The sequence below is a fragment of the Colossoma macropomum genome, unplaced genomic scaffold (genome assembly GCF_904425465.1).
Source record: "Colossoma macropomum unplaced genomic scaffold, Colossoma_macropomum, whole genome shotgun sequence".
Taxonomy (NCBI): domain Eukaryota; kingdom Metazoa; phylum Chordata; class Actinopteri; order Characiformes; family Serrasalmidae; genus Colossoma; species Colossoma macropomum.
The window spans coordinates 896,947-920,624 of NW_023494804.1; the positions used below are offsets into that span (position 1 = coordinate 896,947).

Sequence of the window (23,678 nt, forward strand, 5' to 3'; positions counted from 1 at the left end):
ATTCCATATAAACTCAGAAGACTCGTGTAGGTTCACTGGTGGTTTTGTCTATATTTGTGTTGTAGTCATGGCGACCCCTGGTTCCTCTGTATATATCTATATTATCTGAATGTTTACATTTCAGCCACTGAACTATGCAGGAAATTTGGAAATTGGTGGAATTCCTCTAAGATGTTGCCGCTTGGTGGTGTTGGAATGTGTTGGTTCTCAGTGAAAATAAAAAGTATTTATGTTTCAGTGGTTTGGTGCTGCAGGTATGTGGGAAATGAAAACAGCTGCACATGTTTGAGATGTTTTTGTAAACGTGTTTGTTGTCCATCGCTGAGTGAATGTAAACTAACCCTGATTTGAGCTCAGCCTCTTACTGAGGGGATATTTTTACCTTTCTGCATTCTTGCAGTGTAGCTGTGAGGGTGTTTCTGGTTGAACTGGCCAAACTGCATTTCCCTCTGACACACACTGAAACACTCCACACACTCCACACACACTTCCCTCAGTGTGTGTCCTCAGTGTGAGCTGCATGAACACGACAATGATGGTCATTAAAACTGTTAAATGGAATTAAACCACAGCCCGAACATCAGGAGACACAGTGAGTATTAAAGCTACAGGCACAACTAAATTATACTTTATTTACATTTTGAGTTCTTTATTTTAAATACAGTGTATTAAATAATGCCACACGGCACTTATATGATGTTTACAAAAGTGTTGTGTGTTGTTTTTTTGTTGCAAGGTCTCAATTATTCAGTAACTACTATGAATTATTCAGTACTATACCTGCAATGAAAGGAACTACTTTGTGGAAATTGAAAATAGTATTTCTAAGGGAGTGCCAATGACCTGAGGTGTCCCCCAGGGTTCAATTCTTGGGCCACTCTAATTCATACATGCTGTCTCTTGGTCAAATACTACAAGACTATGATATCTTACCACAGCTATGAAGATGACACTCGGATCTACTCTCCCCAAACCACTGTGGTCCCCTTGATTTACTCTGTAAGAGCCTTGAGTTCATCACTAACTGGATGGGATGAAACTTTCTGAAGCTGAATAAAGATAAAACTGATTTTTTTTTTTCAGGACTAGCACTGAGAGGCACAGACTAGCTGCCTGTCTTGACTCGAGAGCCCTAAAGAACTAGTACATAGCCTTGGTGTACTGATGGACTCTGATGTCAGTTTTATCAGTCGTGTTAAAGAACCTCATCAAGATCAGAGATGTTCAGACTAAAGCAGACCTGGAGAACCTCATCCACGCCTTTATTTCTAGCAGGATTGATCACTGTAATGGTCTCTAACTGGACTCCCAAAAAAGACAATCAAACAGCTGGAACAGCTACCAGTCTGTTCTAGAATAGGCTTTAAGGAGCTGTTACTGCTCTGCAATGTCTTAATGGTCAGGAGCAGCGTATTTATCTGACCTGCTCCAGCGATATGAGCCGAGCAGAACTCTCAGATCATTAGGAACTGGTCAGTCAGTCCTGCCGAAGGTGAAGACTAAACATGGAGAAGTAGCGTTTAGATACTGTGCTGCTCTTAAATGGACGCAGTGGACAGAGAGCATTAGAAGAGCCGACACTGGACACTTTAAATCAGCCTGAAAATGATCCTGTTACAGCAGCTTTAACAGTTTAATCACTGTGAGCATTTCTAGGCCCTTTTCCTCTGTAACAGCACTTTATTATCCTGATCTAACGTTTAGTTTTTAATTTGAATATTAACTATTTTTTAAACTAATTTGTTTTAATTATGTTTTAATCATGTTTTTAATTTTTTATTCTTATTTACTGTACTTTTTTGAGCAACTCTGAATTTTCTCCTTTGTAAAGCACTTTGAATGACAGCAGTGTACAAAAGGTGCTGTTTAAATAAACTTGCCTTGCCTTACTATGAATATTTAGTAGCTACTATGAATTATTCAGTGTCTACTATGAATATTCAGTATTTACTATGAATTATTCAATAACTACTATGAATTATTCTTGTCCAGATTAGGCTTTTATTTTTCCTCGTCTCTCTGCTTCAGTCTGAGCTGTTATTTGGATTTATTTTCTTTAAAGATGAAACTGATAATGAATAAATAAACCAGGTTTACTGCTGTTACATTAGAACAGTGTTATGTTGAAGGGCTGAATGTTTGCGATGTTCGTGTCTTTGCTCAGCGATGGAGAACAGAAGAGAACCAGCACAGAGGCAGATGGAGTCTCCACACAGCGTCATACACACTTACTATCAGGGGGACATTAACACTGTGGTGGACGAACACTTCTTCCGCGCTCTGCATAAATCCAACATGCCCAAAGACCTGAGCACCAAGAGCAGAGAGAACCGCAGAATGTCCAAACCTGGTGAGTTAAACCTGCAGGAACTGTTTCTGCAATCCGGAGAACAACAGCTGTTTTAGTTTTGGATGCTTTAAAACTCACGTTTAGCAGCCTAAAGACTCTCCACCAGGGGGAGCTGGCGGCTCACATAGCTTTTTATAAGCTTGAGTGAAAAAGAGGAAACCCAGGATCTCACTAGCACAGGCCTGTTTACAGTCACACACGGCACTTTTACAGTGCTGTGCAAAAGTAAGAGACCCTTCATTTAGTCACTTTCCAGTAAAAACAGCCGTTAAGTACAAGCTATTTGTTTGTGATGGTCTGAATGGGTCAAGGGTCACGCTATGGGTCTGAAAGGATGTGTAGCTGTCAAGAAGAACCTCACTGAGAAAAGGAGACGGACACATCAAACAAAGAAGCTGAACAATGGACTGACCACCCCAGAGTCCAGACCTCAACACCACTGAATGTGTCTGATTACTTCAGAAAATCATCAACCAGCTTCTAAGACTGAACTTTGGAGGTGTGTCTGCAGATTCTTTGAGGAGCTGAAAGTGAGTCTCCTGAACAGAATGGAAGCTGGAATAAAGGTGAAGAGTGACTCACTGACTCACACAGCTGAGAGTAGATTAGCTGTTGTGTAATTTAATCTTTAATTTAATCTTAAATATGAGTTTCCTGATTTTTTTCCTCACACTGAAAAATGAATAACTTGTACTTAATGGCTGTTTTGACTGTAAATGAAGCGAAAGGCCTCTGACGTCTATCCGGTCCTGAAAGGTCCACACTGCCGTTATTGTTGGACTGTTGATGGTTTCTGAGGGGGCGTGCGAACACATTCACAATGCAGTGGAAACACCTCTCATTGACTTTATATATCTTGAACATTCAGCCACAAGAGCGTTAGTGAGGTCAGGTACTGATGTTGGATGGTCAGTTCTGGGTCACTGCAACTCATCCCAAAGGCACTGGATAGAGAGCCATCACTCCAGAGAACACAGTTCCACTGCTCCACAGCCCAATGCTGGGGGGCTTTATATCCCTCTAGCCCACGCTGGGCACTGGGCATGGAGCCCTTAGGGTCATGTGCAGCTGCTCCAGAGTGTCCTGTTCTATTGGTCAGTGCTTTTCTGTGGAGATTAGCAGGGGTGTGTTGATACCAACACTGGTATCGTGTATCAGCCTGGCAGATTGAGCTGCTGAGGTTCTGATTTTCTGTTATACCTAAAGTTGCTGCTCATCCGTAAAAGATCTCCATGTTTGTGAGTTTTTATTTTTCTGGATCGTTTGAGCTCAGCAGCTGCTCTTCACACTGTGTGGAACTGTCCTGATGAATGGACCAACAGAATCACGTAATTAGCTGGAATGAATAATAATAATATTTTAAATAATAATGTATATTTATATTAATTTACATTTAAAAAGTCCAGACAGTTTTCTGGCTCCTGTAAAGTCACCACTTTAGAGATGCTTGTTCTTCTTTTGTTTTTCTGTTTTGGACAGTGACGTCATGTTTTCTGTCTCTTATACTGAAAATCAACAACTTACTTAAGGGCTGTTTTGACTGTAAGTGTAAATGAGGGGTGCTCTGACTTTGAACTGAACTGTACTATATAAGACAACAGTTTTGTTTAACTACACTCTTAAAAAAGATGGTTCTTCAAGGGTTCTTTAGTAAAAACAACGGTCGGTTCTATATAGAACCGTGAACACTCAAAGAACCATCTGCATGCTGAAATGGTTCTCTGCATGGTAAAAGTGTTCTTCAGATTGATGGAGAATGTGTTGTATATGGTTCTATATAGAATCTTTTTAAAAAGGGTTCTATGTAACACCAAAAAAAGGGTTCTGCTATGGTTAAAATGTCAAGCTTGTAACAATAGAAGAACCCTTTTTGGAGCTATATAGAACCATATACAACACATTCTCCATCAATCTGATGGGGAAAAGGGTTCTTTGAGTGTTAATGGTTCTATATAGAACCAAGCCTTAAAGAACCCTAAGAGTGTAGGTCTGTCCTTCAGCAGTAGAAGAGACTTTAAGTTGGAGTATTAACTGAAGGACTCGCTGTAAAGTGTGTAATGTTTAAAATAAAGAATCTGTATCTATGTGGAGCGACAGCGCCCTCTGCAGGCTGAGAGCTCTCATTACTGTAAAGCTGAATGAGTTCACAGCCCTGAGTGACTCAGTGTTCTTCATTATCTTAAAACCACATTTCCTCATTAAAAGGGTGATATAATTGTTAAAGGTTGAAAATGTAGTGCATACAGTCCGTATATTAAATATTACATTTATATTAAATACTAAATTGCCATATATATATATATATATATATATATATGTGTGTGTGTGTGTGTGTGTGTGTATATATATATATATATATACACACACACACACATGTTTGTGCTTAATGAGACCATAGCAGGTTATCACCACCCATTCACACAAGGAGCGTTTCAGCCCAGAGCTCATTTACATTCATCAGATTTAAAAAAACGGTAATAAAAATCTGGATGTCACACTTTTTTCCGAATCTCAGACTTCCCCGCTCCGTCCTCCTGGTCTCCATCGTGGTCCAAAAGTGGATTATCTCCAGGTTCCTCCAGCCTGAGCCAGAGTTCCTCTGCTGAAGAACCGCTCCATCCTCAGGGGGTCATCATGGGTCCACTGTCTGCTGACCCGTGGGTTTACCCGGGCAGACAGGGGTCTGGTTATAACCTCCCCCAGCTGTACCGGCAGCCTGCAGTGCCCACTGGTGGCAGCTCCTCATACCTCCAATTGCTGCACATGGAGCGGCCAGCAGGGGGCATAGTGACCCCAGCCTCCACCAAAACAGAAACAGACATGCAGCTGGAGTGGGCAGCTGGGAACAGCCACAGAGACGCACACGGAGGCAGGACTCACCTGGACACAGGTACAGTCAGAATCTGAATCAGAATCGAGATAGATAGATAGATAGATAGATAGATAGATAGATAGATAGATAGATAGATAGATAGATAGGTGCTAAATAATAAATAAGAAGCAAACCTCAGACATGTAAATAGACCTGACTGGTGGACTACTTTGGGGTAATGGGGCTGATTTTTCGCTGAACTATCGCTTTAAATGTTCTCTTGGTTTGTAGGTATGCGGCTGCCAGAGAAAAGTAAGGATGTGTACTGGTACTGAGAACGCAGAACCGTCCCCTCTACAGGACCAGCTGCTTTAAGAGGGAAAGGTCGCGACCCCTCAGAGACAGAGACTCTTACAGAAGCACTGCTGCATTAATGAAACACACGGAGCTGCAGACCAGGAGATCCAGGAGATCCAGGAGAACATTGTTATTATTATTATTAATATAATTACATGCCACAGATATTTCTATGCAGGTGTCACTTTACTGGAAGATAACGCTCTGATTCCAGTCTCTTCTGTTATGTTCAGCTTCTCTCAACCCCATATTAATCACTCCTCATGCAATAACTCACCATATTAAACAGAGAGTTATTTATATTTTACTATTTTTCTTTTTCAAAAAGTGAAAAAATAAAGAAACAGCGGAGAGTCCTCCACTGGGGCCACGCCCACTTTATCTCCACTCAAACCTTTCAGGTGTTTTAACCAGAGTTTTTCACAGCAGTCTGGAGTAGAAAACTGTCCATTTCACACCAAGGGAAATGTTCTAGATCAGAATCTTCAAATATTCAAGTAATCATAAAAGTGTGAAAAATTGAGGATATTTGATATGCAAATGCGATGTTGTCTAATGTTATACACACACGGGAGAACCATGAGCTGTCTGAATTGTATCCTCCACCAGAGGGCAGTGTAGAGCCTGTATCTTCAGTGTTGCCAGATTGGGTGGATTTTGGTTGGATTTGGTGGGGAAAAAAGTGCTTTGGAGGGAGAACAAATGTTGGGCTGGTTTGTCATGATTTTGGCTGTAAAAAGTATATATAATTATTAATAAACTGCACTTCTTAATAATGCAGCTAATACATGAATAAACTGGACCTCTCTGCACATCCAATCAGTTATCAAAGTTTTGATTGACCTTTGAGTGACTCCTGTTGAGAGAAGGCAGTCGCCCCGTTTAGTTAATCTTTATTTAATGTAATCATCATGCTTGTTTTTAAATTCTGTGAGTATTATATGCTGTTTGAAACACCCAATGGAAAATGATCCAATCAGGATTGTTCTTTCTGGGGTATCCAGGTAGATCCAGCTGAGCTGCTCTCCCATTGGTTAGGACTTCAGGAGCTGGACTGAAGGTCTTAAACGTCAGATTAACTACCAACATCATTAGGAAATTAACCAATCACGCTTTGGTTCACAATGAGTAGGTGGGAATAAAATGTCATTCTAGTTCTTCTGGAGGTTCTAGATAACTGACTGTGATTAAGAGCCATAGTGTAAGCAGTGTTCTGGTTAGTTGTTCGGCGTGTTAAACAGCGACTCTTTACTGAAAGAGTCACTAAAACTGATACCTACAAGATCAGATATCTGATAATGTCTGATACAAGATTCAGATGAAACACACAGAATGACTTTTACAAGATCCAGATATCTGTGTTTATTCTAGAATGGCCAAAAATGTTCTTGTGCACCAGAAAAGCACAGAGGTGCAAACTTTAACTGTAGAGGTGCTTTTTCCTGTTTCTCTCATCAGATCAGAAAGAGCTCATCACTCTGTCCCACATGGAGACACTTGTTTAATCATGCCTGCTGATTGATTATTGATGTCTTGGCTCCTCCTAAACGCTCCTCCATCTGCTCACATTTTCCTGCCCTCAAACCAGATAAATACAAACACGACCCAGTGACACTCGCTGTGATGTATCCACGTATAATCCACGCAGGATAATGTAAAAAACAAGACCCTGAATAACTACATCACAAATCAGACCGTAATGAAGGACAACCATCTGCCACGACTGCAGCCTCAGACTCACTACAACCACTTAATGGATCACTCTCTCATTCCCATGCATTATGTCTACAGTGTGTTCAACAGTGGTTTAAGGTCTGATTGTGAACTTTAAATCAGTTTTTCCAGGTGAAAAGTTTCGTATTTGTACCTTTTCATAACCGAATGTTTTAAACAGAACAGTAAAATAAAAGCCTGGAGGCGAGACGGGGTGTGTGGAGTCAGTACAGCTTAGAACATATCATTTCAGTGGATTATGGTTCAGTTATGTTCCCTGACTGAAGGTACTGAGATGGACCCTTGAGGGTTCCACCCCAGTGACAGGAGGGGCACTGACCCAGAGACAGGTTAGTACCTCTATTTCTGAGAGTGTAGTTCAGAGGTCAGCCACATTTTTCTGTTCTGTTTTCTGTTTTTGCGGCTCTTTTACTGTCCTGTTGCTCCACAGCAGAATCAGATTTGTAGGTAAAAATAAAATAATCCTCCTTTACAGTAAAATAAAGCTCTGCTGATCATTCAACACAGTTTAACAATAAATGGTCTTAAACTCTGGAGTTAATGTAGAACTGCTAATTCACCCTTTAACCCTGAAGATCAGCACAGACTGCTGGTCACCATAGCAACACAGACAACAGTCTCACCTAGCTAGTAGCTAACGAAACAGCAAAGAGAGAGATTTAAGATGAACATCGATAATTTGGAGATGAATGGACTTATTTGTGTTTAAAATCACTCCAGCTGGTTTCCTGATATGTTTAATCTGCAGTGAGAAACTGAAACACTAAGAAGTCATGAAGCTGAAGTCAGTTTCTCATTCACCAGCTTCTTGTTTGAATTCTCCCGTTCCACCTTAAATGGAGCAGCAGTTACATTCAGGCACCTCAGGCACCATTTAAGGTGGAACGGGAAGTTCAAGCTGGCGAATGAGAAGCAACTTCAGCCTCGTAAAAAATCAAATGTTGAGACATTTTGTAAGAAACTGTTCTACTTTTGTGGAAAAGTTTCCTGCTGGAGATGTGAGAAAAGCAGCTGTAGCTGAGCTAAAGCTTAAAGCAGAGCAGAGTAAGTCTTTTAGTCTATATTAGTACATATTTTCAGCGAAGATGGTAAAATGGATATAAAGTATTGCGGCTCTAAAGGTGGTTTGATTCTAATTGAAAGGACAAAATGGCTCTTCTTATCATCTGGGTTGCGATGCCTGGTGTAGGTGCTCAGTGCAGTGATGCAGGTATGGAGAAAAAACAACTGATAGAACAACAGTGTGGGTGTTTTTCAGCCTGTTGATTGTGTAGCTGGAGCTGCTGTTGTGTAATAAAGCACTAATCTGCCATAGGCTGTGTGTTACTGCGGTTTCCCTAATTATTCATTATAGTTATTCATTATAATAACTCATAAAAGCTGATACGAATACAGAGATACAGAGCTGAGATGGCCCGTTGGTCGTGTGTGTTTCAGTGGTTCAGCCAGTCAGATTGAAGGACTGTCTGTTGTATAATTAACGCTGCTTCAGTCCTTGGGGGTCTCGCTCCTGCTGTCGGGGTCTCAGTCTCAGATTAGCTCTGGTTTCTCTCTGATCTCCACCATGTCGGTTCCTGAAGCCGATCTGAGCCGGACGGGTCACAGTGTGGTGGCCGTTTGTCTCGGGATCATCTTCGTTCTGGGGTTTGTGAATAATTTTCTGGTCCTGATGCTCTTCACTCGATTCCACTTCCTCCGGACCCCCATCAACCTCCTCCTGCTGAACATCAGCGTTAGCGACATGCTGGTGTGCGTGTTCGGGACGCCGTTCAGCTTCGCCGCCTCCGTCTGCGGCCGCTGGCTGACCGGACCTCACGGCTGCAGGTGGTACGGCTTCGCAAACACGCTTTTCGGTGAGTTTCAGTGCGAATATTCTCAGGTTTAGTCAGTTAACTGCTGGATTTGGTTCAAACTGCACTCACAAAAAATATTTAACATGAACAGTCCAGATCTTAGATTTACCAGAATTGTGCTCTGATATATTTAAATCCAAGGCGTTATTAGAGATATATAAGCTATATAAGCTAAATATCTACACAATCATCATTTATAGGGCTCTTTCTTTTGGGAGGAGTCTGTCCCAAACCCTAACGTCTAAATTTACACTTCTGAAATTAATACTTACATTTTTTTCTGTTTTTTTTAAAGATCTTTTTTATTTCTTTCAAAGTCAAATTAAAGATTTAGATTTATGAGTTTAATTTTTACATTTTAAAAATGTTGTCCCACATTTTCATCATCACTACCGAAACACTGAGTTTTAGACTGTGGGCGGAGCCTTATTTTAACATTTCAGAGCAGGAAGTGAGGCTGCATCCCTGTCCCTCATGGTCACATGGTGAGCAGTTAGATCCCATTGTTCTGAAGAAAGTGTTTCCCCAAGTTTGAAAATCAGTGTGGAGCATTAAGAATCGCCATATTTTCTGCAGTTCAGCACTTTTTAGTGTTTTAATGTAAAATATGATGATTTTCTGTGTGAACAGCTGTTCAGAGCTGTGTTTGCTGGTCATGAACTGCTGCTTTGAGTTTCTGAGCTCAAAATGAGCTAAAATTGTCACCAAAACAGTCACTACTGAAACAGACACTACTGAAACAGACATTACTGAAACAGACACTACTGAAACAATCACTACCGAAACAGACACTACTGAAACAGACACTACTGAAACAGACACTACTGAAACAGCCAATACTGAAACAGTCACTACTGAAACAGACACTACTGAAACAGTCACTACTGAAACAGACACTACTGAAACAGCCAATACTGAAACAGTCACTACTGAAACAGACACTACTGAAACAGCCAATACTGAAACAGTCACTACTGAAACAGTCACTACTGAAACAGCCAATACTGAAACAGTCACTACTGAAACAGTCACTACTGAAACAGCCAATACTGAAACAGACACTACTGAAACAACCAATACTGAAACAGTCACTACTGAAACAGTCACTACAGAAACAGACACTACTGAAACAGACACTACTGAAACAGTCAAAACTGAAACAGACACTACTGAAACAGACACTACTGAAACAGTCAAAACTGAAACAGACACTACTGAAACAGACACTACTGAAACAGTCACTACTGAAACAGTCAAAACTGAAACAGACACTACTGAAACAGACACTGCAACTGAAACAGCCAATACTGAAACAGACACTACTGAAACAGACACTACTGAAACAGTCACTACTGAAACAGTCAAAACTGAAACAGACACTACTGAAACAGACACTACTGAAACAGACACTGCAACTGAAACAGTCAAAACTGAAACAGACACTACTGAAACAGACACTACTGAAACAGTCACTACTGAAACAGTCAAAACTGAAACAGACACTACTGAAACAGACACTGCAACTGAAACATTTGGTAAAGTTTGGTAGTTATGATTGTTTTGGTAGAGACAAAATAGAATGTTCAGTCATTTGTTTTAATAAAATAACCATAACTGAACTGTTCACAGTGGTGGTGATAGGAACCAGACGTCCACTTCTAAAAGCTCCCCCACAGAAAGTTCCTACATGAAATGGTTATGAATTCACTGCCTGATGACTGAGACACTGTTTTATGATAGTTTAGAGAACTTAAACTCCATTCATGGTGGAGGGATACATGCAGGGCGCTGTGAGGCAAAATAGTCCCCAAAGAAAACTGATTATTTCAGATTTTCCACTATTTTCCATCATCAACATTCCATATAAACTCAGAAGACTCGTGTAGGTTCACTGGTGGTTCTGGATAGTAAATAAAATGTCTATATCTGTGTTGTAGTCATGGCGACCCCTGGTTCCTATCACCACCACTGTAAAGACATCTGAACCATTTCACACCAAACCTCTCTGAATCACTCTGTTTACACACACTGAATTATGGGGGATTTGTGTGCGAGTCTGTGCTAAATCCATGTGTAAAGCTGGCCTCGTCCAGCAGATGGCGCTGCAGTGCTATAAATGGGCAGCAGAATTCACTGAGAGGCCATGAACTGACCCTCAGTTAATGAGAGAATCTGTAATAAACAGTTTTATTTAGATCTGCTGTAGTTTATGATGACTGACTCATTAGAATACAGGCAGTAAGAACAGCCCAGGTCACTGTACAGATCATGTTCAACACATCATACAAAAACACCCTTCAGTCCAACACAGTCCTTTAGTTACATGTAACACATTGTGTGAAAATTCAGTGATGAATGGACCCACAGAAATGTACCAACATTATCGGGAATAAACTTAAACTCTGTACATCAACTTTAAAAGTAAGAATGTTTTTATCCTCCACTGTAAAGTTTTAGATAAGGATATTTTTGGATGCGACAATGTGTGAATTTTAGAACAAATACCTACACCACGTACAAAATGTTTATGTCTTTAGCTGTTTTGCTTCTTCCTGAGTCATTTAAACAAACGGCTCTATATAGAACTCATGGTTCTAAATAGAAACTTTTCTTTTATTAAAGAACCCTTGAAGAACCGCCTTTTTAAACAGTGCAGTCTTAAACTAAATTGTAATATTAATGGTGATTTACTGCTGAAAGCGTTTTTAGTCTTAGATTAATCTTAATCTGATTCTGCTTTGTCGTCTGTTTATTCATTTTATATTATGATTGTGATGTTTTTTGCTTATTTCTTCTTTGTTTGTTTGTGTTTTTGTAAAGCTTTCAAAATGACCAGTTTAAAAAACCTTATTGAAAAGGACAGGAAATACCTGCACATTTATACCTGCATATTTATACCTGCATATTTATACCTGCATATTTATTTCTGCATATTTTCTGTCTTAAATATAGTGAGTGTTATCAGAGCTTTAACTTCCTGTTTCGGTTATTAAACTGTACTGGTCTGGTTGCTCCATCTGACTGACTGGTTGTGCCGCCTGACTTTTCAGACTAATTTCAAATTAAACAGGCATCTACTTAGACGCCCGTAGAAACCTTTATTCTTCAACTTGAGTTTATACTTAAAATTTTTCAAATAAATAAACTTTATTATAATAATTCCACATTTTCATGGTTCTCCTGAGGTCAGACCACCTGACATGGTAAACTGAACCGTTCTAGCCGTGACTCAAACATCACACTTTACTATATCTGTGACATTGGCGCTGCACCATGAAGGTCACTTGGGGTCTTCTTTATGATGCAGTACCCTGGCCCCTCTTTCGTAAAAGCGTGTCAAAGTAAAAGTTCTTTGTTTTTGGTTGTGCTGCCTGGTATTTTAGGAAGTAAGAACTTGTGAACAAAAGTTTTTCAGTGAGTTGAGCACTTTTAAAATTGCCTTAACTTGGAACTTGGTTTTTATTTTAAGGTTTTCAAACATAAATCAAACTATTTTCTTTAGAATTTTATAAATAAATTACCTTTTTGATAGTTTACTTAATTAACATTGGACAGTTGCACCGCCTGGCATTTTTAGAATTTTGAAGGCAAAAAGAAACTGAAATTTTATATGTATGGACCAAAAATTCCCATAAAAGTTTCCCATAAAAAAAGAGATATTACTGAACAATTTGATACATGTAAATATTTATTTATTAAATTATTTTTTGGGAAAATAATGGGCTTGAACACAAAAAATGCACATTATGTAAATGACCCATAAATAATAATAATAATAATAATAATAATAATAATAATAATAATAACAATAATACTAATAATTTATAATAATAATTATCATATTTATTATTATTATTATTATTATTATTCAGAGTCAAGCACATTTAGATGTTTTTGGTGAAGGACAGTGGGCTGTGTCCTCTCACCTGTGCAGGTGTGGTCTCTCTGGTGTCTCTGGCGATCCTCTCGTACGAGCGGTGCTGCTCCATCCTCTGCGGCTCTAAAGTGGACGTGCTGGATCACAGGAAGGTCAGGCTGTCCATCGCGGGCTGCTGGGTGTACTCTCTGATCTGGACGGTTCCTCCTCTCTTCGGCTGGAGCGGTTACGGCCCCGAGGGACCCGGGACCACCTGCTCGGTTCGGTGGGCCCTGCGGACCCCCGAGAGCAGAGCCTATATCGTCTGCCTCTTCATCTTCTGCCTGGTTCTGCCTCTGCTGACCATCATCTTCTGCTACGGGAAGATCCTCATCACTGTACACGGGGTGAGGCGCCCACTGCTCTTCTGGTTCCCTAAAGGACCAGAACCAGAAATCTGTAAAGAACTTTTCAAAGGTTTATAGAACCTTCGCATAGTGTAAATGTTTTTTGCCAACTAAATGGTTCTAGCACTGTTACATCAGGGGCAGATTCTTTAAGGCTTGTAAAGCTTCTTCCATTCGTTGAAAGTTTCCAAAAATGGTTCCTCTATGGCCTTTTTTTAAGAGTGGAGGGCTCTTTGGTTCTAAATAGAACCATATACAACACATTCTCCATCAATCTGAAGAACCATTTCACTGTAAAAAAAACATGTAAGCATGCAAATGGTTCTTGGCTCTATATATAGAACCATTCTCTGTACTAAAGAACCCCTGAAAAACCATCATGTTTAAGACAGTGGTTAGCTCAGTTATCAGGGTCTGATTACGAGACGATGTGCTTCTCTCAGAAAGACTGTCTGACAGACAAAAGATCAGGTTTTTAAAATCAGAGCCTTTTCAGCTTTAAGGTTTATTAATCTTTTACAGTTTTGGGTCAAAAGGAACGAAAATGTGTTACTCTTGTATTTATTTGTGTGTTTATGGTCATTTCCAGATCACCGACAGTCAGAGACAGTGATGTGGCTGGAGGCTCGTTGTTGATTTGAGCTTCATTGTTATTCCAGATGTTTCCCTGCAGGCTGAGTCACTCAGACTGAGACACTCTTCACCTCCTGAAGTCTTCACTCCACACCATATGCCAGATGTTTACAGATGTTTACAGACGTTTAGTCTGTAAACAGTGATGTCTTAGCATGTGAACTCATCTTAAACACAGGCAGATATGTAACGTTCCTCAGTGTGCAGTGTTTATAAGATCTGGTGTTATTTCAATTATTATAGTGTTTATTATATTATATTGTACATTTAATTATATAATTAATAATAATTATTATTTATATAATAATAATCTTTATTATATTGGATTTTAGTATATTATATTTTTTTATTATATAGGATAATAATATTATTATTTATTTATATGCTTTTTATTTATATACATTTATATACATATTATCTTTGTACGACCTGGTATTATATATATTTTCACTTTTAAATGATTTAATATGAGTTTATATTCCTGCACTGGGGTATGATATATAATCTGTCTTGATTGAGGAAATAATGCTTAAAATAAGACGCAGGTGATATCCAGTAATATGGTTTATGAGATATGACTGTAGCGTAATGCTTCTGTCAGCTCGTATCAGAGTTTATTGATTATTGGCTCTGATTTAGTGGCTCTGCTGATGAGCTCCTGAGTGTAAATCTGCAGGATGGATTGTGCTGCTAATTCTGGAGAGCAGAATGAATTAGTGAATTACTAACGAACTGAACTCATTAAAAAGCTGTAATAGATGTTTGATGATGCTCTACAGGAACGCCTGAACGAGAGACTGAAGAACAAAGAGAACAAAATGAAGTAAAAGGCAGCGCATTAATTATACTGACTCTGTTTTTTACCAGTTTCCCAAAATTCCCCCATAATCCAGCCTGTGAGGTGTAACAGATTCATGGTGCTTTGCTATGAAATAACTGTGTTCAATAAACAAATCTGTGAAGAACCTTTCAAAGGTTTAAAGAACCTTCACATAGTGTAATGGTTGTTTGCCAATGTGATGGTTCTAGAACCTTTACATCATGTGGAGATTCTTTAAGGCTCATAAAGGTTCTTCTATTCATTGAAACGTTCCAATAATGGTTCCTCTACAGTCTTTCTTTGAGGGCTGTAATGATCTGCATGATACAATTTCTAATTGGCACCAATTGTGTTTGATTTATGATATTTTCTAAATCGTCTAGAACGTTCTTGGTTCTACTTCTTGGTGTTATAATTCTGTTCTACAGGTCAGTTTGGTTCAGATAAATCAAATTTCTCCAGTAGAACTTCAATAAAATAACGAAGTAACCCTCCAAAAATAAGCTCTTCAGAAAGACTGCCCACTCATTTAAATGTGGGTGTGTCCACAGCAGAACCCCTCCCCCTCTAATAGGCTGCGCCCAGATATAGATCTTCAGTAATGAGGTTTATGAGATACGAATGTAGCGTCACGCTTCTGTCAGCTCGTATCTGAGTTTATATATTACTGGGTTTGATTTAGCAGCTCTGCTGATCCTGAACTCAATCAGAGAGATTCAGAGTGGTTTGGTGTGAAATGGTTCAGGTGTCTTTACAGTGGTGGTGATAGGAACCAGGGGTCGCCATGACTACAACACAAATATAGACATTTTATTTACTATGCAGAACCACCAGTGAACCTACACGAGTCTTCTGAGTTTATATGGAATGTTGATGATGAAAATAGTGGAAAATCTGAAATAATAAGTTTTCTTTGGGGACTATTTTGCCTCACAGCGCCCTGCATGTATCCCTCCACCATGAATGGAGTTTAAGTTCTCTAAACGATCATAAAACAGTGTCTCAGTCATCAGGCAGTGAATTCATAACCATTTCATGTAGGAACTTTCTGTGAGGAGCTTTTAGAGGTGGACGTCTGGTTCCTATCACCACCACTGTGAACAGTTCCCCAGCTTGAATTTTTTTGTTTTAAAAACATTCAGAGAATATTACAAACATTTTCTGTTAATGTTTTCACTGGGAAGTTTTTTGTTCTCAGAATGTTCTTTTTAAAGGAAAGCTCATCATAGAACATCATAGAACATGATATGTGGCTCTAACAGCATCCTCACAACATCCAACATCCCACCTTATAGAAACATTTTTTAAAATGATAAACATCCTCGAAATGTTCTTTGAACATTACATGAAAACATTTAAAGCTGATTAATCCGCTTTGTGCTGAAGGCCGGTGTCTCTTCTCGTTCCTCAGGCGGCTAAAGTGCAGCAGACCACCGCCCAGTGGAGGGAGGGCCGTGTTCTGCTCATGGTTCTGATCATGGTGTCCTGCTATCTGCTCTGCTGGCTGCCATATGGAGTGGTGGCACTGTTGGGTACGTTCGGGCCATCCGGCACAGTCAGCCCCACCGCCAGCATCATACCGTCTGTACTGGCCAAAAGCAGCACCGTCCTCAACCCCATCATTTACGCGTTCTTCAACAAACAGGTACAGAGTGCAGAGTTAGAACTTACATAGAACCATAACTGCAAATATACTTAAAAGAAAAGCTCAGATTTATTTACTTTAGCTCCTTCTCAAACATACACTCTTAAAGGAGGTGGTTCTTCAAGGGTTCTTCAGTACAGAAAATGTATGTCTATGTAGAACCATGAAAACTCAAAGAACCCCTTGCATGATTAAAGCGTTCTTCAGATTGCTGAGAATATGTTGTAGATGGTTCTATACAGAGTTCTATGTAGCACCAAAAAGGGTTCGTCTGTTGTCATGATATCAAGCTTGTTAAGTTGTCCCACCTTAACATTCCACCTTAATATTCCAGCCTAACATACCACCTTAACATTCCAGCCTAACATTCCACCTTAACATTCCAGCCTAACATACCACCCTAACATTCCAACCTAATATTACAGCTTAAAATTCCACCTTAACATTCCAGCCTAACATTCCACCTTAACATTCCACCCTAACATACCACCTTAACATTCCACCTTAACATTCCAGCCTAACATTCCACCTTAACATTCCAACCTAACATTCCACCTTAACATTCCAGCCTAACATTCCACCTTAACATTCCAGCCTAATATTCCACCTCAATATTCTATCCTAACATACCACCTTAACATTCCAGCCTAACATTCCACCTTAATATTCCACCCTAACTTACCACCTTAACATTCCAACCAACATTCCACCTTAACATTCCAGCCTAACATTCCACTTTAACATTCTAGCCTAACATTCCAGCCTAATATTCCACCCTAACATACCACGTTAACATTCCACCCTAACATTCCACCTTAACATTCCAGCCTAACATTCCACCTTAATATTCCACCCTAACATACCACCTTAACATTCCAACCTAACATTCCACCTTAACATTCCAGCCTAACATTCCACCTTAATATTCCACCCTAAAATACCACCTTAACATTCCAACCTAACATTCCACCTTAACATTCCAGCATAACATTCTGCCTTACCATTCCAGCCTAACATTCCACCTTAATATTCCACCCTAACATACCACCTTAACATTCCAACCTAACATTCCACCTTAATATTTCACCCTAACATTCCACCTTAACATTCCAGCCTAACATTCCACCTTAATATTCCACCTTAACATACCACCTTAACATTCCAGCCTAACATTCCACCTTAACATTCCAACCTAACATACCACCTTAACATTCCAGCCTAACATTCCACCTTAATATTCCACCCTAACATACCACCTTAACATTCCAACCTAACATTCCAACCTAACATTCCACCATAACATACCACCTTAATATTCCAACCTAACATTCCACCTTAACATGCCAACCTAACATTCCACCTTAACATTCCACCATAACATACCACCTTAATATTCCACCTTAACATACCACCTTAACATTCCAGCCTAACATTCCACCTTAACATTCCACCCTACCATTCCACCTTAACATTCCAACCTAACATACCACCTTAACATTCCAGCCTAACATTCCACCTTAATATTCCACCCTAACATACCACCTTAACATTCCAACCTAACATTCCACCTTAACATTCCACCATAACATACCACCTTAATATTCCAACCTAACATTCCACCTTAACATGCCAACCTAACATTCCACCTTAACATTCCACCCTAACATACCACCTTAACATTCCAGCCTAATATTCCACCTTAACATTCCACCCTAACATACCACCTTAACATTCCACCATAACATACCACCTTAACATTCCAGCCTAATATTCCACCTTAACATTCCACCCTAACATACCACCTTAACATTCCAACCTAACATTCCACCGTAACATTCCAGCCTAACATTCCACCTTAACATTCCACCTTAACATTCCAGCCTAATATTCCACCTTAATATTCCACCTTAACATTCCAACCTAACATTCCACCTTAACATTCCAGCCTAACATTCCATCTTAACATTCCAGCCTAATATTCCAGCCTAACTGCCCCCCTTCTTCATTTCATAGAAAAAACCACAGGATATTTTAAGATATAATTACTTTTGAACGGAAATGTGCGGAGTTTTTGCTGGTCAGTCTGCTGTTCCCGACTCTCACGGTTCACTCGGGGTCGTTATTGCTAAGGATGTGGGTCGTTTCAGGACACAGGCTTTTCACACTAATGACAGATTTGAGTCACTTACCTACACGACTGTGAATCGTCCACTTAGAAACCTCAAATCTGAGCAAAAAATCAGAAAAGAGCAATGAGGCCTGTGATGTGAGTGTAGCCTTAGTGACCACTGCAGCTGTTTTATTGACGACACACTAGTAAATGTTTCCCACTAGTGAATATGAGACCATGGGGTTCACGAGTGCTCATCTCTCAAATACAATATTTCTGACACAACTTAATTCATAGTGTCAGTTATCAGTGCTTGTTAGCTGCATTAGCCTCGTAGCTCCAGTGCAGGAGGCAGCTTCATTTATGAGCAAGGGGGGGATTGTACAGGTTAGATTTTTGATTGAGCTGCTTGTCTGAGGTTTAGTTAGTTTGTGTCCTGTGTGGCTGTAACTGAAGCTCAGATATGCTCTCTGCAGGATTAGCTTTAGCTGTGCTCCCAGCAGGGCTGATAGAGGCCGAGCGGTCATGTTCAGTTAAATCAGCTACAATGTCAGACTGGGAGTCATTCCAGCCGTTCAGAGTCAGAGTCCGAGAGTGAAAGTCCACTTTAAAGCAACAGTTAAATCCAATCAGCGTTACTCTGACACAGTCACGCTAATCAGCGTCTACTGGCTGCCATGGCATCGTGTTCAGTGGAGCTGTTACTGTCTGAGGGGCTATATGGGGGTCCACACTTCGTCCTCACTCTCACACTACAGAACATATACATCAGTTTCATAGTACATTCTTAGTAATGAGGCTTAAAATGTTTACGTTAGTAATGTACCTGATGCAGATGTGCGGTGCTGATTGTGTCCTGCGGCTGATAATCTGACCATCGATACGGCTCAATACATCAACCAGCCGCTGATAAACTACATCAGCTCATCTCTGAAACGCAGCCAAAATCAATATCCACACTCACGTCTGACTGATAATAGCCAACTTATCCTGCTTTTCCCTTGAGACGCTGCAGCCGTTAGCACTCTTAATCTTCTTAAAATTGTTCAGTATCTGTTGTGACTTATTTGGTATCTTCTATTAATTATTCAGTATCTGCTATAAATTATTTAATACCTACTATGAATTATACTGTGTATACTATATTATATATGCTATGAAACTAATGTGAGTTCTGTAGTTATGAGAGCGAGAAATTGAGATATGGGCCCTCATGTGGACCCTTAGAGTTTAAGGGGCTAAACAGGCTTAACTGGCTGTTTTGTTTTTTGTTTTTTTCACACAACAGTATATTATGTTTTTTCCTTGTGATGTAACGTTGTTTACTGTATGTGTGTCAGTTCTACAGGTGTTTTCTGGCGTTGGTGAAGTGTGAATCAGGATCTCCGTCACTCCACACACTGCACAAACTCCACACTCAACCCAGCAGCTGTACAGATGGTTCTGCACCCAACGGCATCGCCCTGGGGCTGTACAGAGACCCCTCACCCGCCGACAGTCCGAAACGTCCACATAACTCTGGAACAACCACCAGCGCTCAGTGTAGCGCCCCCCAGAGGAGCAACACAGCTTTAGAGCTGGAAGCACGAGTCACCCCCTAACTCAGCCCATAGTCTTAATTTGATCCAGACCACCAGGGGGCGCACACAAACAATTATCACAAAACATAAAATGTTGTCTTTTCAGATTTCGGCTTCATTCAGAACCAGTTGGAAAACAAACTCATGCTATTTGACTGTAAACCAAGAAATGATCTGTAAACTGTGCTGGAGCGAGTGCAGAGGTTAAAGGTCACTGTTACATGAGTGTTAGTCAGGAATATCAGGAGGACTAAGAGAAAAGAAAAAAGCACCGCTTTGTCAAAGTTGAGGGTCAAATCCACGTGCAGGACGCTGACCTCACACTAGCGTGCTAACATAAACACGGAGGTGAATAACACTGTTATAAGCTGCTGTTTATTTAGCCTGTTTCTCCCTCTTCTAGCAAAAAAGTCCCTCCACAACAAACGATGGGTCACAGCCCCTGTAAATACGTGGTAAGGTGAGCTAACGGTTCTGTACCTTTCCCTCAACCCTGGTCCTCGGCTAGGTCAGCCTCAGTGAGCTAACCAGCTAGCCATGCAAACTTGCGAAAAGTTATCATAACGTAATGTACATAAACTTTGTAGTATTTTTGTTATAATAGCTTTGTCTGGCTATAAACTTTGGTACGTTGTCGTTCGTTTGAGTCAGCTAGCAGAGTAAAGTGATGAAGCTGTATCAGCAGCTGTATAAAACAGATGGAGCGAAATAAACTCAGAAAATCGAATGTTACGGTTTTGAAATATTAGGCATTTTAACATAATTCACCGCTATGGCTTATAAACAGCTTTATCTGGGATTATTCTGGGGTTTGAAAAGGGATTCGTGTCAGATTGCAGCGGTTTTGGAAAGTAGTGATGAAGATAACGGAGCATTTTGATATGAAACACATGAGGATCATGTTATATGAAGAGCCTTTAAAGGAGAGTTTAAGAAGAGAGGAACACATGGAAGATGACCTCATGTGTTGTGTTTTGGATGCTGGTATGCTGGTCAACCAGTATGACCACATTGAGTGACCATCATAAACCAGCATGCAGGAATAAAATGTGTAATGCAAGCTTTTCATAATAAACTACAGCAGCTGTTCGCTGATCTTCAGCTGCGTCTTCTGGCCAGCAGATGGCAGCAGTGACTCGGCCGTGGACGAGGCCGGAGGGCGGTGATGTGACTTGGACCAATGCACTAAAAAACAAAAACACTGCAGAGAGCAAATGATTGGGAGCTAATGGGGCCGAGTCCGTGTGTTCACACCCCTCTACGAGTGAATCTCCACACCTTAGGCCTTTAGGAGAGGAGTGTGAACCTCTTTAACTCTATTAGGAGGTGAATCTGCTGACTGAAACTCTCAGACCTGCTGCTCATCATCTACCAAGAGACTGCAGATGAAATCAGGAAGGAAAACTGAGTCTTATCTCTGATAAACAAACAAACGAACGAATGAATGAACGAATGAATGAATGAACGAATGAATGAATGAATGAACGAATGAATCAATGAATCAATGAATGAATGAATGAATGAACGAATGAACGAATGAATGAATGATTGAATGAATGAATGAATGAATGAATGAATGAACGATTGAATGAATGAATGAATGAATGAATGTTCCCCATGACTGAATGGTTCCTCAAATGGCCTGCTCTCCTTCTGATTGGCTGCCAGCAGGTTTTCAATACAGCCTACATCACTTCATTCGCAGGCTGCAGTTCTACCATCTGACCAGAGAGGGCAGTAGTGTAATTAAAAATTAAAATCACCCTTTTCCCAGGAGAGTATTTCATATATTTTGCTTATTCACACCTAAACACGCCCCAGCCTGCCTGCATGAGTCCTGCTGGATGTTCATGTCTCAGTGGGGCTGTTGAAGCCAGACTGGGTCAGTTTTGGTGGATGAGCTGTAGAGTCTGTGTGTCAGAGCTTCATTAGCACTCTGTGTTCTCTTCACTTGATGGCAAAAATGGCTACTGCAGAACACGTTCTCCCACAATGCAGAGCAGACCTGCACACTTTAATGACTGTGATTATGATGTGCTCCTCTGTACAGAGGCAGTGACTGATTGGTTGATTGGTTTGTGTGAAAGCTGCATCCTGGATCAATGAACTGCTGTGTGTATGTAATGCATAATCTCCATTAAACGTATAGTAAACGTGTTGAGGGTGATTTGTGTGTTTTATCAATCGATTTGGTCCGAGCGGTCAGCAGCGTGTCTCGTCGTCCATCTCCAAACTGGATGCGAAAGTGCAAAAGGTCAGCGGGAGATTAATTGGATCATGCAGCAGTCAGATCCTGTCAGATAATTTATGTATATTTTATTTGCCGCTGCTCTGGGCCGATAGGTCAGCTGTGGGCTTTTATCCCGTCAGCCCACAGACTTACGCTTTAATGAGCACCGGTTCAGAGTTCTGAGGGTTCATCTGTGTTTCAGAGGAGCTGATTGTTGATCGCTGTGAATTGCAGATCTGCCTGATTTCATTACGCTCTGTCGTTGTTGTTGTTGTTGTTTCCTTTCCTGGCATTATTTAGCTGCCGTTTCTGCACTATTGATTAGCATCATCCTTGAACCAGGGCCGTGTGTTCTGCTGATTGATTAGCTCAGGGGAGTGGCAGTGTGTGTGTGTGTGTGTGTGTGTTGGTTTTTTTTTAGGACAAAAATGGTGCTGATTTAGTGATGTGCTGAGATTAAGATTAGGATCAAAATTAGTTGTATACATAAATGTGCAAATATACTACATTCATATATGATACATATGGCACACATTATTATTACACACAGATAATTGCATATATGTAATACATATGGAGCATATTATTACATACAAGTACTTACATATATAATACACATGAGATAAATTATTACCTATAGGTATTTACATGTATATAATATACATGGGACATTACGTACAGGTACTCATAATACATAATACATAATACATATGGGACATTAGTAGTCCATATAGATACTTATATATACAATACACATGGGATATTGTTATTATACACACAAATTATTACATATAGTTACATACATATAAATACACATGGGACATTATTATCACATGTAAGGACTTACATAAATATATAATACATATGGGACATATTATTATTACCTATAGGGACTTTCATGTGGGACATATGTACGGCCTTGTGTCCTGTCATTATATGGTATGGGAGGGTGAACTCAGCTGTCCGTCTGTGGAGAGCGGCCCTGATTGGGATGCATCTAACAGGCCAAGCGCTGCTGAGGGTGAGGTGCGCTCACCGTGTCCAGCGTATGGTGTACGTGCACACCTGCATGCTTACATTATACATGTCCTTAATGCTGTACAGCACAGTGAGGGCCTAAAACGGTCCGAGAGAGCCGAGCGGTTGGGCACTTTTCCAGAGCTTTAAAAATGTATAAAACAAACCCAGAAACAGCAGCAGGTCTGATTTTAGCGTGAGCTCACTGGAGTGCATTTTAACCCCCGCTGCGCTGCTCAGCACCGTCAGGCTTTCGGCGTCGCTTTATAAGAGC

At 40.3% G+C, this 23,678-nt stretch overlaps 2 protein-coding genes across 2 annotated transcripts; both read left to right on the top strand.

The window, feature by feature from the left end:
* The first annotated feature begins 71 nt into the window (after positions 1-71).
* Positions 72-6,338, top strand: si:ch73-52f15.5 (uncharacterized protein LOC100150557 homolog). The gene is made up of 4 exons (XM_036595144.1): positions 72-592; positions 2,165-2,350; positions 4,866-5,240; positions 5,454-6,338. The coding sequence occupies exons 1-4, from the start codon at positions 556-558 to the stop codon at positions 5,495-5,497; spliced, it is 642 nt and encodes a 213-aa protein (XP_036451037.1). The 5' UTR covers positions 72-555; the 3' UTR covers positions 5,498-6,338.
* Positions 6,339-8,689: 2,351 nt separating this feature from the next.
* tmtops3b (teleost multiple tissue opsin 3b) lies at positions 8,690-20,178 on the top strand. The gene is made up of 4 exons (XM_036595494.1): positions 8,690-9,106; positions 13,041-13,369; positions 16,234-16,467; positions 19,918-20,178. The coding sequence occupies exons 1-4, from the start codon at positions 8,818-8,820 to the stop codon at positions 20,176-20,178; spliced, it is 1,113 nt and encodes a 370-aa protein (XP_036451387.1). The 5' UTR covers positions 8,690-8,817.
* Positions 20,179-23,678: the final 3,500 nt, after the last annotated feature.